The sequence below is a fragment of the Stegodyphus dumicola genome, chromosome 3 (genome assembly GCF_044657685.1).
Source record: "Stegodyphus dumicola isolate Sdum_Otavi_A_Nest chromosome 3, ASM4465768v1".
Classification (NCBI taxonomy): domain Eukaryota; kingdom Metazoa; phylum Arthropoda; class Arachnida; order Araneae; family Eresidae; genus Stegodyphus; species Stegodyphus dumicola.
Window position 1 is genome coordinate 30,695,849 of NC_140770.1, and position 21,486 is coordinate 30,717,334.

General features: G+C 30.5%; 1 protein-coding gene across 2 annotated transcripts in view; it reads left to right on the forward strand.

Annotated features, from left to right (window-relative positions):
* mio (GATOR complex protein mio) overlaps positions 1-21,486 on the forward strand; it is a 111,509-nt gene that overhangs the window by 55,988 nt on the left and 34,035 nt on the right. For both annotated transcript variants that reach the window (XM_085812696.1, XM_085812695.1), the window contains exons 11-15: positions 3,010-3,051; positions 4,479-4,534; positions 9,125-9,240; positions 14,036-14,154; positions 21,310-21,453. In XM_085812696.1, coding sequence (XP_085668822.1) covers positions 3,010-3,051; positions 4,479-4,534; positions 9,125-9,240; positions 14,036-14,154; positions 21,310-21,453 — 477 coding nt within the window. The remainder of the gene's footprint in view (positions 1-3,009; positions 3,052-4,478; positions 4,535-9,124; positions 9,241-14,035; positions 14,155-21,309; positions 21,454-21,486) is intronic.

Below are 21,486 nucleotides of genomic sequence, written 5' to 3' on the forward strand. Positions count from 1 at the left end.
TGGCTCTGTTGCTGCGTATCTGCTTGGCATACATCTAAAACCGGAACATTCCACATAGATACATTGTTAATCTGACGCCAACCTGCCGAATCATTATTTATTATACTTTCCTTTCATCACCGCATGTTTATCAAAACATGACAACTTGAGTAATGACTCATGTAGCGATGCCTAATTTTTTTTTTATGTTAGTAATTGAATAATAAGGGGTGTGGTAACCTTTTATGTTGACATTACGCTTGGCGATGACTACAGATTTCAGTTAAATGCGCTTAAAAATATTGGCGGGGGAAAATTTACTAAAAGTTTCTTTCCATATGCTAAAAATAGATTTTATTGATGATACTCATAGACCCAAAGATTACATTTAGGACTATTAAATTAAGAATAACTGATTTGTTATTCACATAAACCCAGAACCAGCGCCAGGGCTCATATGGCCGCATCAAGTCTTAGAATTTAGGACCCACAGAGACTGCATCAGGCGGTAAGATATCTAGTGCTGGCCCTTAATAAGGCTTAAGTATATGGTGGGAATTTATTTATTCAGAACACTGATAAGCCTTAAGCATGTGCAAGAATTAGACATAAATATAACAAATAACTAAACTAATACCATTCAGGCTTAATTGTCTCAGTGTGCGATAGAAGCAAAATAAAATTTAACAGAACAACTTGTCATTAGTTGCCAAGCTCATGATGCATAGTCAAATATGTATAGTGAAGGATAGCTAAATTTGATGATGATAGCCGCTAATTTTGAATGTTTTCGGATATCGCAAACAAAGATGAATTTTTTCCAGTTAGCGGATTTTGTAAGAAAATGTGAAGTGGTAATAAATGAAGTGATATAAAAGAAGTTTTTCATTGTGATAACAGTGCTTTTATGCACCAATCAATTAGTGAATGGAGAAATCTGTAGTATGGTTCTAGATCCTGAAAATACCTCGACCGATAGTGAAGAAAGTGACAGAGAAGTTACTGAAAATGAGAAAATTTCGATTGACAAGTTAGTCGGAATTCTTGAAATAGCAGCTACAGGACTTCAACAATGTAATTAAACAGGAGATTATGTCTGTCTGAGAATTAAAGAGAATGTATTAGAACAAAAAACGAAGCAACTTACACAACTTACATTGAAGGAAATGTTTAATAAGGTAAATAAATAATTATTAAGCTTTTTTTTTGTAAATTTTGATACCCTTTATATCATAAATACTTCATTATTTCATAAATCATGATTTCATATTTTTAATTTCATAATTTCTACATGCCTTCTTACCAGATTTAAACTGATGATCTAATATTCAGAAAAATACCAAATCTGGAATCACCGAAGTCCCGACGAGTCCGGATTTCGAACTTTGTACTGAAATATACGAAATGAAATATGGAATCTTGTAGAGATACTATAATTCAATTGCATTAAAATTGGAATAGTATAAAGTAAGAAAATCAGTAAGAATATCGCATACAAAATTTTAACATTATTGTCATTTTTTGTGGTTCATTCAAACAATAATTGAATCAGAACATCTTTGCAGTAATTTCATAAAAGTAAGCTTCTTGAAATTTCATTTCTGTAGATTCTAATAGTCAACTTATAAGAGGTATATTTCATATATAGAAAAGATATAGGAATAACATATATTTTCTAATAACATTAAAGCAGTTTTTTCCTTATTTTGAATAAAGTTATAAATATACAGTGGAACCTCGAGATACGAGCACCTCTATGTACGAGAAATTTGAGATACGAGAAAAGTATGAATGAAAAAATTTGTCTCTAAATACTTGAGTAACGAGAAATGAGCCAGGCTGTGGTATGCTGTCGCCATTTCCCGATCCAACTCAATTTGGGGAATCCTCTCGTCAGATCACTTTGTGTTCTTTGATCTACGTGTTTATACGCTTGCGTGTCAATTATTTATTTCATTTAACATGAAAATGATTATTTCATGATGTCTCCCAAGAAGATTGTTGCCTGAAATAGTGCTTCCAAAAATAAAATAAAATAAAATAAGGAAGCCATGGCGGTTGAAATAAAGAAATCATAGATTTACATGTGTGGTGTAAGAGTGACGTAATTGGTGAAGACTTATGGCCTTTCGACATTGACAATTTCCACTATTCTGAAGAAGCAGGAAGAAATTAAAAAACTTGATTTAACCAAAGGAGTTACCCAAGCACTGTCCAAAACTCCTAGAAGATGTTGAGAAGCAGTTGTTGGTATAGATTAACAAGAAACAGTTAAAAGGTTGGTGTTGGAAGCTATCATAAAGGTAAACTACAGTTATATTATTTACCAGTGTTATTTATTTAAAAAATAGATTTTTATGTTGATATTTTTGGGGGTACGGAATGAATTAACTGGATTTCCATTATTTTCAATGGGGAAGTTTATTTCTAGATAAATTAGCTATGCGAGCTTAACACTGGAATGAATTAAACTCGTATCTCGAGGTTCTACTGTACAATTGAAACAAAAAGTACTTTTCCTTTTATGTGATCAAAGAAGCTGAATATATATTAAGAAAAGGGGGTTAATGTGATATTGGTTGCCCTTCTTAAAAGTCTTATCAATAATAGTGACCCATTTTTTAAAATAAAGTTCTTTAAAATTAATTCTAGAAGTTAATGTAATAAATAAAGTGTAAATGTAAAGAATTAACAAATAATTTTTGAGTTCTTTGAATATTAGTAGATTTGTGAGCACACAAGAGATGATTCATATCATTTCTAAAGAGTATATGATAAATGCCAATGTTTAACTTTTGAGTAATTAGTTTAAAGAATTGAGTAGTTGTTTAGATGGAAAACTACATTATTAGACATGATGCATATATAATAGAATTATATAATAGAATATTTGAATCTCAGTATTTTTTCTGTGTCTGTAACATACCTTCAGGACCAGAATTAAGTTAATTGTTGTTTTCAATATAATTAACCTTCAATTGTTACTAAACATTTTCATATAACTTTTTTTTTTTTTTTTTTAAATTTTAGAACACTTTTGTATTGTGGGATGTTAGGAATTTTGAGAAACCTGTATCCTTTCTAAATTTTATAGCAAGTCTTATATATTGCTTTGCTTTTATATATTTAATATTAAAACACTTTTATTAGTAAAAAGATTAATTTTAAATATTTGTCATATGGATTATTAATAATACGTATATATAAAAATATACGTTATTAATAATATTTTTAAATTATTAATAATTATATAATTAATAATATATTTTAAATTATTGTCATATACATTATTAATAATATATAAAGCAAAGCAATATATATTGCTTTGCTTTATATATTATTAATTTTATATATTATTATTATTATTTTTATATATATTATTAATTTGCTTTTATATATTCAATATTAAAACACTTTTATTACTACAAAGGTTAATTTTAAATATTTGTCATATACATTATTTATATAACTTGCATTTAAATTTCTGTTATAGGTTTGAAACATGTCTATTATATAAAAATTTATAATGTGTTTGAAATAAACTTAATGTTATAAAAAATTGTCAAACAAAATTTTTCATGTCTCTTTAAAGGATTTGATTGATTTTTTTTAAAAAAAAATTTTATCACATATTTTTAGGTATTTTTTCGTATTTTTAGGTATTTTTCCCCATTTAATCGGTATTTTTTCAGCTTAATTAGTTACTGTGTGGATGAAGTGCATTATGTATATAGCATATTTTTACATAGTTTCAAAATTTTTATGCATATTATTCATATGTATTTAAGATTTTGTATGCCTGTTATATTTTACCAATGAAGTGGTTAATAACATTTATTACAAACATGTTTATTGCAGTATTTTTCTCTCAGTTTGTGATTAAAATGTTGAAAGCATGATTTAACTTCCCACATGTAGCAAAACTTACATTTTAAGGGCCGTTCTCACTGGTGTTTATCTGAGCTAACGAAGTCAATTAATTCCATGTGTCAACTAGCTTCGCTATGACTGCAGTTCAGATTTTTGAACTTGTTGCCCTATGGGAAAAAACTGGTTTTGGAGATGGGTCAGCTATGTCAGTTGTGTTCATTAGCTCAGATAGACCCCAGTGGGAATGGCCCTTTACATTTCATGAAGTTGCAGTTATTGGACTTTATGTCAGGCAACTGATAGTAAGTTATTTTACGAATTGCAAAAGCTGAACAATTAAAAGCACTGGAAAATTACATGAATTTTTTTACTTACATGAATTTTCAGAATTTCATTTTCAGTTTATTTTTTTAATCACATTGGACTTTTCTGTGTTTGTTTTTTACACATTCTCATGCATAGCGTTGAGTGCAAGGGTACTACATGTATGGATAATCTGTGCTCAGATAATTAAGAGTACACAATATTTTCTTAAATGCTTTGCTGAAAATAACAAAATGAATTTTCTTTTTTTTTTTTATTTTCTATGTCAACAATAGATATAAAGAATTATCCATAACTGTAATTAGGTTGCAACAATTAATGAACCTAAATCGATTTTGAAATTATGCTGGTCCCCCACTCGGTATGTATTGTTTTTAAGTATTTATTTTTTTTTAATTTGCTTGTTTATAATTATGCACTAAGAATATAAAAATTTTCTTTATTTCCCATGTAATTTGATGCTGCAACAATATTTAGTTGCAAAACCAGATTAAATGAGAAATAAAAAAATAAGAAATGTCACTGTAATTTATAACTACAGAAATAAGTTTACATATGTATAATAGAGAGAGACAAAAGGAAGAAATTTAGAAATAAATCAGGAAATGCGTGAAAGAAATTCAAAATCAATAAATCTAAAATCCCCCTTAAATATGTTAAAAATCAAGCAATATTTACCAAACCAGTAGAAACACTGAGAAAGGAAATACAAAAATAATAAAAATAAAAAAAAATATTTAGGCAGAGGAATGCAGTTAATATTTGATTCAACGCTGTCGAGAAAAGGTAGATTAGAAGTAATTGAACACCTCTTCCCTTGGAAAACTAGTGTTTAATACAAAATTAGCTGATGAACCGTTCTGAATTATTTAATTTCAACACTTCATCCAAAATTCTAAATCCTTCCCTATGCAGTTGATTCCCAAATGAAATGAAATAGTACAAAAACAAATTTTTATGTATTAATTAAATCTTCAATATAGGAAAAGAATAATTACATTATATTTCATATATCTTTATTGTATATGTCCTTAACAACTTTATTTTGCATGCCCACCAGCGGCCGAGCGCTGAACACTGGTAGTTCATTCCGAGGTTCAAATCCCGCGAGCGGGCTGGCTGCATGGCCGTTTTCGTGGTTTTCCCCATGTGTAACATGTATACGAGCCAGTTTCTCTTAGAAAGTCCTCCACAAAGGCATGCCTCACCTTAGGCAGATAGCCCTAGTGTGCTTTGCCATAATTAAGTAAACCAAACCTTTATTTATTTTGCACTTTTAGACTAATTCTTATGATTTATTTTTTCTGTTCTGAAATCCACAAAATCCTAAAATCTGCACAATCTCTGGTCCCAAACATTGCAGATTTCTGGTATGCTACTGTACCACCAACCTCTCAAAGGAACTTTCAACTTGCTATGTATTTTGAGTGCTCTCTTGTTGTGCAGACAGTATATGCTTACAAACGTCCTTTCTGCTAGCAGCCAATGTCACTAACCATTAATATTTAGGTGGCTTAAATATGCAAGAAAAAAATTTGTAAAGTGAATTCTTCAAACAGATGCAGCCTTTCAACATCAGTGGGGCATATGATATTTTTTAACTCATTTCTTATATCATAATATAATTAGTTGTATGCCTTCTATAAGATTAATCAGGAATATCAGTTAGGTATTTAGTTAAGTTTCCATTACTTCACCAATGGGGTATACAAGACAGTGAAACTCTAAAAGACAAATGTCTTGCAGCAGCTTTTCTAGGAGTTCCTCTAAGTTCATTTTGAGTTTCAAATATTGAAATTTGTATAGCCAGTTTATTCGGTGAGTAATGTATGAGTATTTTATCATGGGACCAATGAAAGATGTATCATTAACTTTTTGAAATAAATATATTTTATATTAATTATGTTTATAGCCTTCTATGATAGAAATTAGTGCACCCTTGGTTCCCTAAAATGTTTGAGTGCCAGCTGCAGGCTCTCAACTGAATTTCCTAGCAAATGAGTTTTTGTTGCAGCAGGCATAGACAAAAGCCAGTCTTGGAAAGCATGTTTTCCCCTTAATGACCTTGCTGTAGCTAAATACTAGTTTCACTGTTTCTAAATGGGAAAAGGCAGCCTTTCTTAAAATATTCAGTTATTTTACAACTTCCTAATTATCTGTCTTTCATCTGAATGAAATCAAAAATTAACCATTTCAGATATTCTTTTAAATGATATTTTAGCACCATAAAAACTTTTTTGACATGATAAAGCCTGAATTTCCAAAAGTTTGTAGGAAAACATTCTGTGTGCTATATCCTCGGATAGCATGAATGCTTTCATTTGCATTTCAGAAATGGATTGATCTAACTGGATTTGATAATAATAATTTGATGTACCTTTTGATTATTTCCATGAAAAAATAAATGATATTGTTTGATTATTTCTTGATATAACAATATATTTATGTCTGTAAGTTTAATTTATAGACCATTTCATACTTAAGATATAAAATTTTAATTTCTAAGTTGTGTCTTCCTGTAAAAGTTCTTTTTTTTTTTAAAGTCAAATTTTCAGCTGTAGAGGTTTAATGTAATGCTTCTTTTAAACTAATATGATTGACCTTACATTGCCATTATTAAAGCAGCTTTTTTGATATCTATATCAACTCTACTTTTTTAAAACATTTCTGTCTCTTAAAGTCAGCATACTAATTTTGACTTTCGCTACTTCATTTTATTTTCTAAATGAAGTGATTATAGCGATATGTATGGTCTCCACCCCATGTTTAAGTACTTGGGAAAACAGATGTAATTTTATTTTGGAATTATTAGTTAAAAAGAGCTCCTAAGATTTTTCTTGCCTTCTTTTCTTATTATTTTCCAAAATCCATTGGAAAAGCACTTTTTTTAAAAAAATAAAGATTAAAATGAGAAAGGTACCTTAATCCAGTGTTTAAATAATGGAGTGCAGAAAAATAACTTCAAAATTTAAAATTTTAAATCTTTATATGGCTTGGTATATTATACAAGTATAACAGTGAGACAAAACTGAAATCTAGATTTTCAGTTTTATCAAGTTGAGATTTATAAATTTACTCACTAAATTCTGCAGGCTTTTGCATTTATATATTAAATCCAATTATTATTATTTGCAGACTGGTATTTAATCCCTTTAGGCACATGTCCCTTTGCTAAGATATCTCTGAACTAACACAAGTTTATCAGGTTGATACATTATTTTACTTAAGTACAGCTAGACCTCCTACAGTGCAGCAAATACATTCCTTGAAAATGACACATTGTGGAACATTGCCTTATTGGATACACCAACTTAATACAAAAACTGGGTTTTGGTTATAAAAAGAGAAAAACTGCCTTTTATAATGTAACATTTTCAACATTTTTTATATTTAGGTATATAAAAATATTTCATAAAAAAATTAATAAAATTCAGCACTATATAAAAACTAAAAAGATTATGATTTTAAGTCAAAATCAAAAAGAAACATAATGTTATGCTCACAAATTTATTCTTCATCATCACTTATTATAGTTGTTCGAGAATGTTTGACTGGCCTTATTTCAAGATCTGAGCTTGTTTCATTGACAAGTTCCACTGCAGTTCTGGTAGGTTTATGTTTAAAAAAAATCTGTCATTAGAGATTGTTTGCTCTTGCTTTTTAATACATTATAAATTTCTTGATAGGTAGGTAAGCAATTTTGAAGATTTTTAAATATTTCAGTTTTCTCTGGCAGAGTAATTCTCTAAAAAGTAAAATTCCACTTGTTTCGCCATGTGCGAACATTTTTGTATAGCTTTCAGGGAAGTTTAAGGTTTTTGTCACTGAAAATATCTTCAGAATTATCTTCAGTTGGTAAAGTTAACTGTCACCAAATCTGCTTCGTTCATTTCATTTTCTGTAGCTAATTCTAGAATATCATCAACAGTTATTTCAGTGAATCCATTGCATCCTATTGCATGGCTCAACAATATTTGCCTGACTGCCTGACTGACCATTTCCTAAATCACACTGTAAGAAAATTTCCTCATTTTTCTAACCACATTGGAGTGAAAACATATTATAAAGGTACCATGTTGTAGAATGCCTACCTGTAAATAATATAGTTCCTTGATGAAAGTAAGCACTTTTTCCATTTTTCAGGAAGGGGGGATTCTACAGGCATTCCCTTTCATAGTGAACCAATCCTACCTCATCAATTTAATAAACTCAATTTGGTATATATCCATACTCTTGAATGATTTTTATTAATTCCAGTTATTTTTAATAGCTTGAATATAGCATAATATACTATTTCTCTTTCCTTTTTATATTAATTTTGTTAGCTATTAAGTGATGAAATTATTGAGATTTTCTCTTTTTTTTTTTTTTTTTTTTTTTTTTGTATAATTGAAAATTTTTACTGCAGATTGTTTAATAATACAGGTAATTTATAATATATAATGAATATTATTGTATTAACTTTTATCTGAGTACCTAAAATGTGAAACTCGGGTAGCTCTATTATAGTACATGATTAAGTCTGTTTGTTTGAGTTTCTTGTAATTTTTTCCATCTGTAATATAGCTGAATCTGGGCTAGTTTCTTTTAGAAAGCCCTTCAAAATGGTATAGCATACCTTCTATTCCCACAATTTTTTTTGGGGGGGTGGGTAACAAAGCATGTAAGGGATTAGACCAGATATGCTTTACCATGATCAATTAGTCTGTTTAATGCAATCCAGTATCAATCGAAATTTGAAACACTTTTCCAACATTTCATTGACTGAAAGAAATAATAGTTTTTCATTCATTTTTCTGTGTTTTCCATCTTTTTGCCTATATTTTATTTACCATTTGAATGTCCTTGCAATATTGCAATATCTGTGTTTAATTTTCTTCATCTGAATGAACTGTTCATTTGTAGGAATATCATATACCAATCATTTCAACTTTTTTTTTGTTTTGTTTAGTTCTGGTCTTTTAGCTGTTTTGTGTAAAGATAGTTCTATAATTAAATTGATTGATATACAGTCACCTGCTGGAAGTGATGATGTAGAACCTCCAATCGTGGAAAGAACTTTGCAGCGTATGTATTTATTAATTTTTCTTTTCTAATGTCTATCGGTGCTTTTGTACGTTAAAAAAATTAATTTGCACATCCTTATGCCTATATTTGGAGAAATTTTTAGGATTATCATTTCTAATGAAACTTGAACGTTACACAGTTCATTAAAATCAGAATTTCTTCCTTTTTTCCTTTTCTCTTTTTTTAAATTTTAGATTTTAAAAGCACATATATAAATAACTATTTAATATAGATGTTCTGATCTCAAAATTCCTGTCACTCATTGAGATACAATTAGTATACAAATAGAATAGATGTTAGTGCATATAGCAATTAATGCTTTGTTTTGTTTAGACTTCCAGATTTCTATAAAACTGTTCATTATAAAATAAAATTCCATTCCTGTATTTTATTTTATGTATTTTTTTTTTTGTTGTTTGTTTGTTTTTTGTTTTAAAATCAGTACTTTGCCATTTAATGGGGTAAAACATTTATTTAAACAGTTTTTGAAGTGATTTCTATTAAATTGTATGAAATTTGCAGTCTGAGCAGTGCAGGGGCCTCTGGGCACTTGGGGTGGGCACATAAGCTGGACTCAACCAGAAATTCTGGTTATAAATTTTGAAAGTTGAAGGTAAAAATTCTTTAGAAAAATAGTAAATGATTTTGTGAAAATAATCCACGCCTCTCATCAGCATGTCTTTCTGTATTGTTCGTCGATATTTAAGGACAGCAGGGTGCCGGGGGGTGAGAGTGGGATAACAACTATAATGCAGCTATAATACAGTCAAAAGTCGTTAATCCGGACTTGTCGGGACTTCGGCGATTCCGGATCATCGATTTTTTCGGATTATAGATCATCAGTTTAAATCTCGTAAGATGGCATGCAGAAATTCTAAAATTAAAAATATGAAACCCTAATTTATGAAATAAAGAACAATTATGATCTAAAGGGTATCAAAATTTACAAAAAAAAAAAAAAAAAAAAAAAGCTTAATATTTATTTGTTTACTTTATTAAACATTTCTTTTAATGTAAATTGTTTAAGTTGCTTCATTTTATGTGATAATACTTTCTCTTTAATTCTATAAACAGACATAATTTCTTGTTCAGTTACAAAGTCCCGTTAATTGCTGTACCGAGAATACCGACTAACTTGTCAATAGAAATTTTTTCGTTTTCACTAACCTCTCTGTCACATTCTTCATGTCTTTATCCATTTTTTGCAGCAATTCCACTTTTTGTTTGTTGGACATCGAAACATACTTTCGTTTTGTAGATCCTTTGGAAGTTCCAGCATCGGAAATTCTATTTGACACAATCGAAAGTTCAAGTTTACTTTTATAAAATTGCTCTTACAGTCTGCAAAAAATAATAAGCGGGATCCAATTCGAAGATTAAGTAACAACAACGCAATCATTAACATTAACTGAAATAGATAATTAGATAATTTTAGCTTACACAGTCCGTTATACATTAAATGCGCAGGCGAAAATGTATTCTGCACTTGCGCACACGCATATGCGCAGTAGTCAAGGTCTTACGCGCACGCGTAAAACGCCTGTGCGCATGTGCCAACGCAGCACATGCGCAGAAAGTTTTTAGCTTTGAGGTCCGGATTATAGATCATTCCGGATTATGGGTGTCCGAATTAACGACTTTTGACTGTACATACTTAAAATCTAATTTTAGTCAAGAAAACTCTGAGAAATTGTCACTATTATGTATAGAATGTAACACACTGGAGAAACTAATTAGTGATACTGGCATGCCAATGTTAACTCATGAAAAAAGAATGTTATAATTTTTGTTATGTTATATCTTAGAATGTTATTTTAATTTTTACCTTTTTTATGTTATATTTTGGAATGTTGTTTTTATTTTTAAATATTTTTTATAAGAATACTTACTGTTTTGTTTTTTATTTATATATATATTTTTACAATAAAAATTAAACATTGAAATTTTGTTTTATTTCTTCATGGCCAGTGCCAAGAGGGCCCGTAGATCTATGCACCCAGGGCCTGAAATGAGCTTAAACTGGCACTGAGTCTGAGGCACAAAAAACATGGTCACTATTATAAGTCATCATATCACAGACTATAAAAGCCATTTTGCAATTTAGATGCTAGTACCAGAGCTAAGAGAAAAATATTATATACACTTATCTAATAATGTATGGAACTGTTTTTTACTCTAACAGCAAGAAAAGGGCCCTAGCCCTAATCTCATCACTTGTAATGAAGAGAGAACAATGTATGAAGTTTAGTAACTCTCATCTAATGTAACATCTTGCTTTGTTAATCTATATTTTTAGCCCAAAGGGCATTAATTTCATTTTGGCATTTTGCTTTGATTCAGGATAAATGTCGATTCATTTTGCAAACTGTTGCCACCAAATATTACAGCCCTTTATTATATTTAAAGAAATTAAATAATGAAAAATCTGCATAAATGTGTTTATCACATTGTGATAAAACAATGATACCTAGAGCCATCAAATTTTGAATAACATACATTTGGAAGCCCGAATTTTAACTTTAATAAATTTTTTATTAACAAACTCAACGATTTCAAAGCGAGCAATGGCAACACTGTACCCCCGCCCCAAAAAAAAACCCTCTTGTTTTCAGCACACGAAACTGTGTATCGGAAATTCTAAAGATATGCTCATTTAAAAATTATTTTGCAATATTGCTATTGAAGTGAATTTTATGGTTTACGGGCAAAAGACATAATATTTAATAAATGGTAACACCTAAAGCGCTAAAAAAGCCCCTTTGCGCATAATTGTAAAATCTGAAAGCTTTCAGATTTTTTATTATTAATATTTTCTTCTCTGCAGTGCTTAATGCTGTAGTTTTTCAGTCAGTTGTCAGTTGATTGATGATTTTTCCTTCTGGCTTTGGCATATATTCAATGTTAAATTCCATCTTTTGCAGTCAGATTCCCAGTGGCAAACTTCTAGCTACTATATTGAAGCACTGGTACTGTCATCAAATACAGGATTTTAATCAAACGGGTGTTGAAACACTGCCTGAACTTTACACAATCTTCAAATGATTAGAAAGACCCATAATCCATATTACTGTCACTTTTTTTTTATAAGTCTGCATTATCATAAAAATCAGGACTGCAAAGGCATGGAAAGCTTTTTTTCTGCACTGAAATACAAATGTGAAACTATTTACAATCAAATTCTTTAAAGAAATATTATTAATACACTTTAGTCTTACACAGGTCCCATTAACTCATTTCCATAAGGCAAACAGTTATCTCAGAAGCGAAATCTCCATTGCCTAGTGCATGCACCCCATTTATACTCATGTACAATGAAATGTATCTGTCTGACCTTGCGACATTAAAGCTTAGCTGGAAGGAGCATTTCTGAATGTTCCTACATGGTTTTTTCCTGGAACCACATAGAAATTCTAAGCCTGACTGCACACGTATGTGTGTGTATAAATGAAAATTTATTATCTTTAACAAGTTCATTCAGAATGAGGAAGATGCTTCCAGTATATCAGAATATATTCCAGTGCTTTTTATTATTATTTCTGAAGTTTTATTATTATGTGTGGAATGTGACAAGTCAATTTTCTAAATAATCATATGCTGCTAAAATTCATTAGTTTGCTGATTCTGGCACACTGAAAATTTTGGTAACTTATGAAGGTTTATTATGGAACACAGAAAAGGAAATTGTAAGTATAATAAGTATAAAAGAAGAAAATTGGTTTGAGGAAAGTATGTTGAGGATTTATGGTTTGCTGTATGATTGGTATATTGCTGGTGCCTGTATCATGGTGGTATTAATGAACTTGTAAGTATGGTTTTTTTTTCCCTTAATTTGGCAACATTCTGTCCTTTATTTTGAAGAAGGATTTTTAAGTACTTCATTTACTGTTGTGTGCTTTTTATTGTAAACAAATGCAGTTTATCATTTTGCATAGTAATATATGTTCAATGACTTTATAGAATCTTTTGTTAAATAAGAAATGCATCAAATTGTGATGTGTAAATTGAAAACATTAATTCTGCAGTCTTTAATGTATGAATTTCAACTGAATATTATCCATTGTTGCTCATCAAAGTGTAAAGATGTGAAGTATAACTCAACTGGCAACAGGTAGATTGATTCTATATGTTATGTTTAAAAAACTGAAATTTCACGTTACGGGCAATGTGATAGCTATGTTCTTTTAATATGATTTTTAATAGTGTAAATGCTCATGAACAGAACTACTTGAAAGTTACCTATTATTATGAATAGTCCTTATGATTTTTGCACATCAGAGCATTCAATGTTATGTATCAGAGGGAGTTCACAATTGAAAGTATTACAATCGAAGGTTCTTAATTCATAAATCATAGATTAATTCAAATGTAGACCTGTTTACAATCATGAACACAATGCATCTTATTTAGAATCAGAAAAAAAAATACATTTAACATTCCAATTAATTAAATATATACTGTCATTTTTATGCTTAAATTATCCATTATTAAAATTTTAGTAAATATTCTGGAGACTTGAATGGTACAAACATCACCTAGCAGTAGTAACATCATCTTGTAACATACCGGTAGCTGAAGAAATATACAGTTTAATAAGAATTATGAGCAAAAATGTAATCCTCAAAGAACTATATTTGTCAGGAAAAATTTACCATCTTGTTACCCCACCCCAATACTGTATTATATATTACATTTATGAGGTACATAAATTATGTGTGGTTTTTATCATTTTTATATACATAAATGCCTACTTTTATCTGTTATTAATTTCAGATCTATTGTGCTTTTTCATTCACAGCATTTGCATCTCATTCTGTCATGTCTTTCACATGGCATCCCACACAAGAAAACAGAATTTTGACCATTTCACAAAACAATCAGCTGCTGGATTATACCATTTTTGACCGCATAACTTTGGTATATATTGCTTTTTTCTTAATATATTTACACGAGAAGAATTAGTTTTGTTCTAATTAGTTCAGTTACTTTAGTTCTAACAGTTTAGTTAATTCAGTTTAGTTCATTTTAATGTAAAGAAAATTAATTTTGTCCCAAAATAATGAATTTCTGTGTTATATATTTTATGCAATAAAGTTTCTTTGAATCTTTATATTATATGTGAAAAAATATAAGAATATGTGCTTTTTCTAAGAGTTTTGTTAGTATTCTGAATCAACCTACATTCAAGACACAGTCAGAGAATATCTGATTTTCTGTGAAATATATTTGTTCATTGAAGGAAAGGGATTGTTGTTAGGCTAGTCTTTCTTAAAATGCATAATTGTTATGAAGAACTAATGCCAATCTAATATTCAGTTTTACCTAATTTAAAGTAGTAGAACAGAGTGTATTTCTTTCATAATTGCTTAATTTCTTTTACTTACAAGTAAATTTAGAATGATCAGACTTTGCTTGTGAAGCTTTTTTGCAAGAATGGTTACTGTGCTTCAAATGCCATGAAGAAGTATGGTACATTAATGAGTGTATGACACAGGTCTGGTCATATGTCTTTCAAGGATCTGCAAAAAATGATTGATAAATTCAAAGAGACCTGTTCATTTGGCATGATATCTGCTAGAGTGAAGGAAGAATTTGGTTCGATGTCAGTGGAAGATGTAGCTATAGCACTGCAAGAAGAGGCAAGAAGTGGTGTGGAAACGTGCAGTGCGATGGGAATTTCTCAATCTTTAGACATGCCTATCAGCATCATTTGTAAAATTTTACAAAACATCCTGCAATGTTATTCATTTAAAATTATGTGAATTCAGGAGTTGCTTGCTTCCCAGTATGACAGTATGACAAACTTTTGCCCTATAATTTCTTGCTTTGATGAAAGCGTAACTGTAGAATATTTTGTGGACAAACAAAGCCCCTTTTATCTCCATGGTTCAATCAATACTCAAAACTGTAGACATCTTATTAATGTCTTGAATTTGTAAAAAAAGTCGCCATTCTTCTAAAAGTGCTTCACAAGCAGTACCCAGTCCTTGATTGATGAGCTTCTCAAAAACAGCATGATGAGAGCTGCATGCACTGTTGTTATTAAGTCTTAAGGCCCGTCCACACGAGTACGCTCGAAACATAGCTGACGAACGCGCTTTTATGTTACCAGCATAAAAGCATCCAAACGAGTACGCATGCGAAGAGTGCGTTTAACCAATAGAATTATTTTGTGCAAAAATCACGTGATGCCGTAATATAGCATCAACAGAGCTGTATCTTATTACTTCGCTGTGCTTCTGTATGTTTGCAGCAAGTTATCCGAATCAGATGATTTTTTTTTTTTTATATAGCTGAAACTTTACTATTAAGTGCAATTATTAAGCAGAGGCAAAACCGCAAAATGGCAAGAATGGGTCCGAAAGATTTATTTTTAGAACGACCTGCTCAAAGAGGTTTTTTTTTTTTTTTTTTTTTTTTTTTTACTGCCTCGTTTGCGAAATGAATATCCGGAATTATTAAATTCCTACTATTAGCTCACATTCTCCCTATGTCTTGTTCAAATTTTCAGTACATAAAATGCTTTTTATTCATCAACTCAATTTAAAATACAATTTTTTAAACTTGTAGTGAAAGGCACTTGATGTTAATACAGCTTTTTCACATATTAGAATTTTTAATTAAAAAAATTCTGTTTGTATTTTTATTTATTTATTTGTATTTTTTAAATTTTTCTTTGTGGACCTAAGTAGGAATTGACTTAATTTTTTTTTTTATATTACTTGTTTTTTAATTACTTCAGGATGAGTATCGACCAGTTTGACAGACTTGCAGATTCTATATTGTATGAAAATTAGGATTTATAAAATTGGTTTGGAATACAGTATATAAAGAGAATTAAATTACTTAATGCTCTTTATATACACCATCCACCATATAATAAAACCAACTTCATATTTTTTAACTCCCCCTCCCTTGGTCTTTTGTTTTTCTTTTTATTTATTTTTGAATTTAGAATGAGCTTCAAACTTTATACAGTTTATGAGAAATTATGTGCATGATAAAATATGCAATAAAGTAAAAATAAAGAGAGAATTCATAGATGATATAGGATAAAGAGATGCAGATATATTATTACATAAGGATTTCTATTTACACTGCACATTTTTAAACTAAATTAAAAACAATAATAATAATGAATAAAATAAGAAATGAAAACAATAATAATAGGTAAAATAAGAATATAATGATTCATGATTAAATATAAGAAACACGTTTCAAAATGAGGAAAGCTAACTGAATTATATACCGTCTACGGGTGAGGTTCGAACTCACCACCTTTCCATTCCTCCGCCACCAAAGCAAGGCGCTGACCACTCGGCTATCTGTGATAGCAGTGTTTGTGAAAAATAATGTAACAAGTAGAAGTTGCTGCAAAGGTAATTTAATTAAACTTTAATAAATGATTGCTGTATGACACAAGTTGTAACTTTCCTCCAAAATTTCGTAATTGTATTTTATTAAACACTCTTTCACAGTCAACTGCTTTATTTTAGAAGTTGTTATATTGCTGAAGTTAGTTTTTGTTGTATTTAATATTGGGATATTTATAGAGCTTTTTATTACACATGATATAGCCAATATTTATAATAATTAAGGAGAATTTTGTAAGGCAGAAACTTTGATTTCGTAGAAACTGTAATACTTATGGTGTTATAAATAGGTGAAGCATATGGATATACTGGTCGGATCATTGCTTTATAAATATACAGTTTTTCCCTGTAATGAGAATTTTAAATGTATACCAATGTATACGGTTTGAGAAATCTGAAGATGGCGTGTACAATGCTGATTATTTTTATTGCAGTATTTAGTTATGATATTTCTAAGCAAAAACTCATCTCTGTGTGGTTCTGATGCCATATTGAAACGGGTAAGCAAGAAGGTTTTCTGATTATGACACGTGATAAGAACTCGGTCGGCTATTGGCTATACGCGCGCGTTGCGGGCGAAAAAGCTGAACAGGAGCGTACTCAGTTTTACGTCTTCTGCATCACGCGAATTTACGCCGATGTCAAAAAAGTTACATCAACTACATCGGGAGCGTCCTCGTGTGGACGAGCCTTTATATGTAGTGCCTACATCATGCTTTTTAATTAGCATATTGTGACAAGTACAGCACTATCTGTTGATACAATTTTGAAATATTTTTTCTTTCGCCAGACAAATTGTCATTGATTTGTGTATATTCAGCTCATTCTGACCAGTGGTTCTTTTTTTGTAGAGCTTTCTGAAAGCAGAACTTAAATTATAATCATTCTGTGTACATATTTTCCTAGATTCCTCTTTATCTTTGGCTGTGGAACAAATGTATTTTGTCCTGAATTTACATTAATGTTGATATAATGGTTAGTGATGCTAACTGCCATACCAATATGCCTGGGTTTGAATCCTGAAGAAGGATGGATATTTGTAAATGTGTAGTATAAATATGGCATGAGGTCACTCAAAATACACTGTAAGCTGAAAGTTGTCTGTAGTTGTTTGGTGTAAGCAAGGTGACCTTTGGACCAATTCCCCATGGTTGCTATCTTTCAAAATAGTTCGGTAGTTTTGTCTCTTATATAGTGCTGAAGGCCTATGCTAATGACAGATGCACAGGGTTTGTAGCAGTCCTTACAAGTGTTTATAAGTCCTTATATTTTAAAATAAAATATAAAAACCCTTATAGGTGCTTACTTTTTCTCTAAAGCACTTATTTTTTTGGTTTTAGTTCTTATTTTTTGCTTTTAGTCCTTTTTTTAAACAAACGCACATTTTTTTTCCACATTCCAAAGCCAAAACTAAATAAATAACTTTTCTTCCTTATATGGAACATCAGATGGTGAATCGTACTCACAGAAATAGCTTTTTGCCCCTTTCTCTGCATTTCTCTGCATTTTGGTGTGCGCCAGTACAGACAGGTTCACATCGTTCTATTGGTCAAGGAATTGCAAAAGCTGCAGGAAATTCCGGTACATTTCATATTCTTTTGCTCTCACCCAATACTACACATGTTTGAATTTCTATCAAGATTTTAGTAATTTACATTCTTGTTCTGCATGGTCAGTTCATATTCGCATTTATTATGATCGGTATGCTTATATTATGAGCATATGTATGAATATTTATAATAATATATTTGCAGTAACTGCTGCGTATAGATAAACTTCAAAAATGGGTAAGTGTGTTTTAACACAGATTAATTTTCTAAGGAATAATATTCGGAACGGCATAAATAATTCACAGCAAAGCAAGCAATGTACTTTTTTTTTGGGTCTCTTTCCAATCTGGATTGAATAGGACTAAAAGTTCTGCGGTCTACCAAGCCAAGCAAAGAATGATTTTATTCCAGAAATTTAACATAGTCTGTTCAAAATTAGAATGAAAAACCAGATTGGTAAGTCTCTTTATTAATCAATATGAGTATGGCAGGGATATCGCGTGGAGCGCGATGTATCCTGCTCAATGATAAATGTGCCACATGGGCGCATGACAGTGAAAACGGGAGGAAGCAAAGTTGTTTTCCTTTATTTAGTTATTTATTCTCCGAATATCCACAGGTGTTGATTCCGATTGCGTAATATCACGTGAAGATGAATTAAGACCCATGTATTGCGCAATAACGTTTGCGATATTTCTCAGAGATAAAAGAGTTTTACTGTGCTTGCTAAGCAGATTATTTTTCAGTTCCATTGGGCTATTTTTTATATGATGCACATAATGAAATGTCAAAAGCATTATTTAGCTGAAAAATCTAAAGAACGGCTACAATCTAACCCCTTCCACTTTTACCAGTTACACTCCACCATCCGGAATTTTCAGATATTCGGCAATTTCTTAGTATGCCAGTTAGTTAAGCTTTTACTACTAAAGGATGACTGCATGAAGCAATTTCCCATCTTTTGATTTCAGAAAAATTCCTTTTTTTAATAAAATTGCTTAAATTACTTTGCTTGCAATATCCGTTAAGGGAAAACTGTTATACAATGAAAATTAAGAAAATGTTCAGAATTTTGATTTAAATTATTTAAATATTAATATGAGTGGAAAAATAAATTGTATTTATTTTTAATTTATTTTTAGGTGCCAAGTGGATGTAATAAATATGGCTTATTATTATTTGTTTTCTCTATTTTGAACTGAAATTTCATCATTAAATCTTGTAATATAATTTAGTTCTGCATAGCTTTTTCCCCCCCTCTCATTGTAAACTAATTCTGTAAATTGAACTGTTATTTAAAATGAAAAAAAAAAAAAAAGAATGTAATTGTTTTCCATAGTTGAGTAGTGCTTATTCTTTCTTAATGAATACCGAATTTCTCATATTTTAAATTACAACTCTAATTTTTCTTTTAAGATTATGCAATTGTGCATAATGTAATTAGACAGGTGCTTATTTTTTTCTTAAAATGTGCGTGAAAAGTGCTTATAGGCATTTATTTTTTTAACTGAAATGTGGCTATGAACCCTGGATGCAGTCTTGTGCTACTTGTCATGATAAACTTGGTGAGACTTAGTCGCAGCAATAACAACAGCAGACAAATTTTTAAAAATTGGATACTGGTGATGATAGCCATATAAGATAGCCTTCTCCAGAAGGTATAGAGGTTGGTAATGCTGACAGTTGTAGTGTTAGGCTTGGATTTGAATTTGGGAGAAAGCATGGACATTTGTAAATGTGTAGTATCTGTGCAGCATGAGAGCATTCAAATTACACAATGAGCTGAAAGTCCTCTTGTGTAGATTGTTGGTAGGGGAAGGGGATTGAAGTCCCTCAGACCCACCCCTGGGGTCATGTCCTTTAGGGCAAAATTGGGCGATATCATATTGTCAATTACAAGGTGCTCAAACGTCATACTGACTACAGATGCAGTCTTGCACTCTTTGCCAAGATAAAATTTGTCAGTTTATTCTGATCAGGTCAGGCAAGTGAGACTGACCACAACAACAACTTTTTAATGTGTATTTTATAAAAAGCAATACAGTATCTTTCATGAGGTATGGTTCAGTTGGAAAAGTTAGCTCTTTGTTTAATGCCATATAGATTTCCTATTATACTTCAGAAGAACACACACACATACACACGTAAAAAAAAGAACTTTTTAGAAGATGCTTTTTGAGTTATTGTCTTACTCCATAATCCCTCTTAGGTCCTGCATGCACATTTTTGTCTAAAAAATAATGGAAGGGCTCTTTTGTGAAGTGAAGAAATGGCTAGAACAGAAAAGTGGAAACCAAAGCAGGTGGAAGGTGAATTTAGGTATGAAATTTGACCTTCCTCAGTTGAATTCCGTGTCCTTGTAGAGTCTGTGCATCAACAAAGTATGTAGTAGATTTTGTATCTTATCATGAACAAAAATACATATCTTAAGTATCATTATGTTTCAAAATTTTGTACTAAATTTAGAAAATCTGGTGCTGGAACACTGGAGTTTCAAGGCTACTTACGGAGATATTGCTTAATCCTCAACTCAGATCTTCAGGTAATACGAGATGTTTATGATAGATGTGAGAGCATCAAATGTAAATTTGAGAATCATCCTTCAACTTCAAGAACAATGAGGCTTCTCCAAAGACCTATATTTAATTGAACATTTGAGAAAAAGATGTGCACTCAGCTGTTATTAAATTGCAAATCCGCACTTCATCATAAAAGGCACCAACTCACACATCATTGCCTGTGAGTGAAATTTTGGCCACAATTGGTGAATATCAAGAAAGTATTGTTTCATCATGATAACGCTAGACCACATACATATCGAACAATCGATCGAACAAATTGAAGAAATAAAATGTGCTTTTGAATGTAAAAGTTGCTGCAGTTGACAAACAGCTCTTGCTGTTAATTAGCTCACTGAAAATGAGAAAGAAATTACCACAATAAACTTTTTTAACTAGTAAGAATTTTATAAAATTTCATTGAATACGGTTTTTAGTGACTATAGTTGAACATGGATTTAGTTGTAAACTCTTATGTGTTTTCTCACACATGCTTATATTTAAGATTAACAATGCATTTAACATGCATATATAGAGAGAAAACATTTTATAACTTCATTAAATGAAATATTGTATATGTTCATTTTCTAGAATTGGTCTCCTACTTCAGAAATAGTATGGACATATGGAAGAAAGATATTACAATGTGTAGATAGTACTGATGAATTTTATTCCTGCTTAAATGATATATCTGTGATAATGAGAAAAAGAGCTTATCAAGGGTATGGCTTAAAGGTACGTTTGCTTATTTATTTCGCATTAATATAA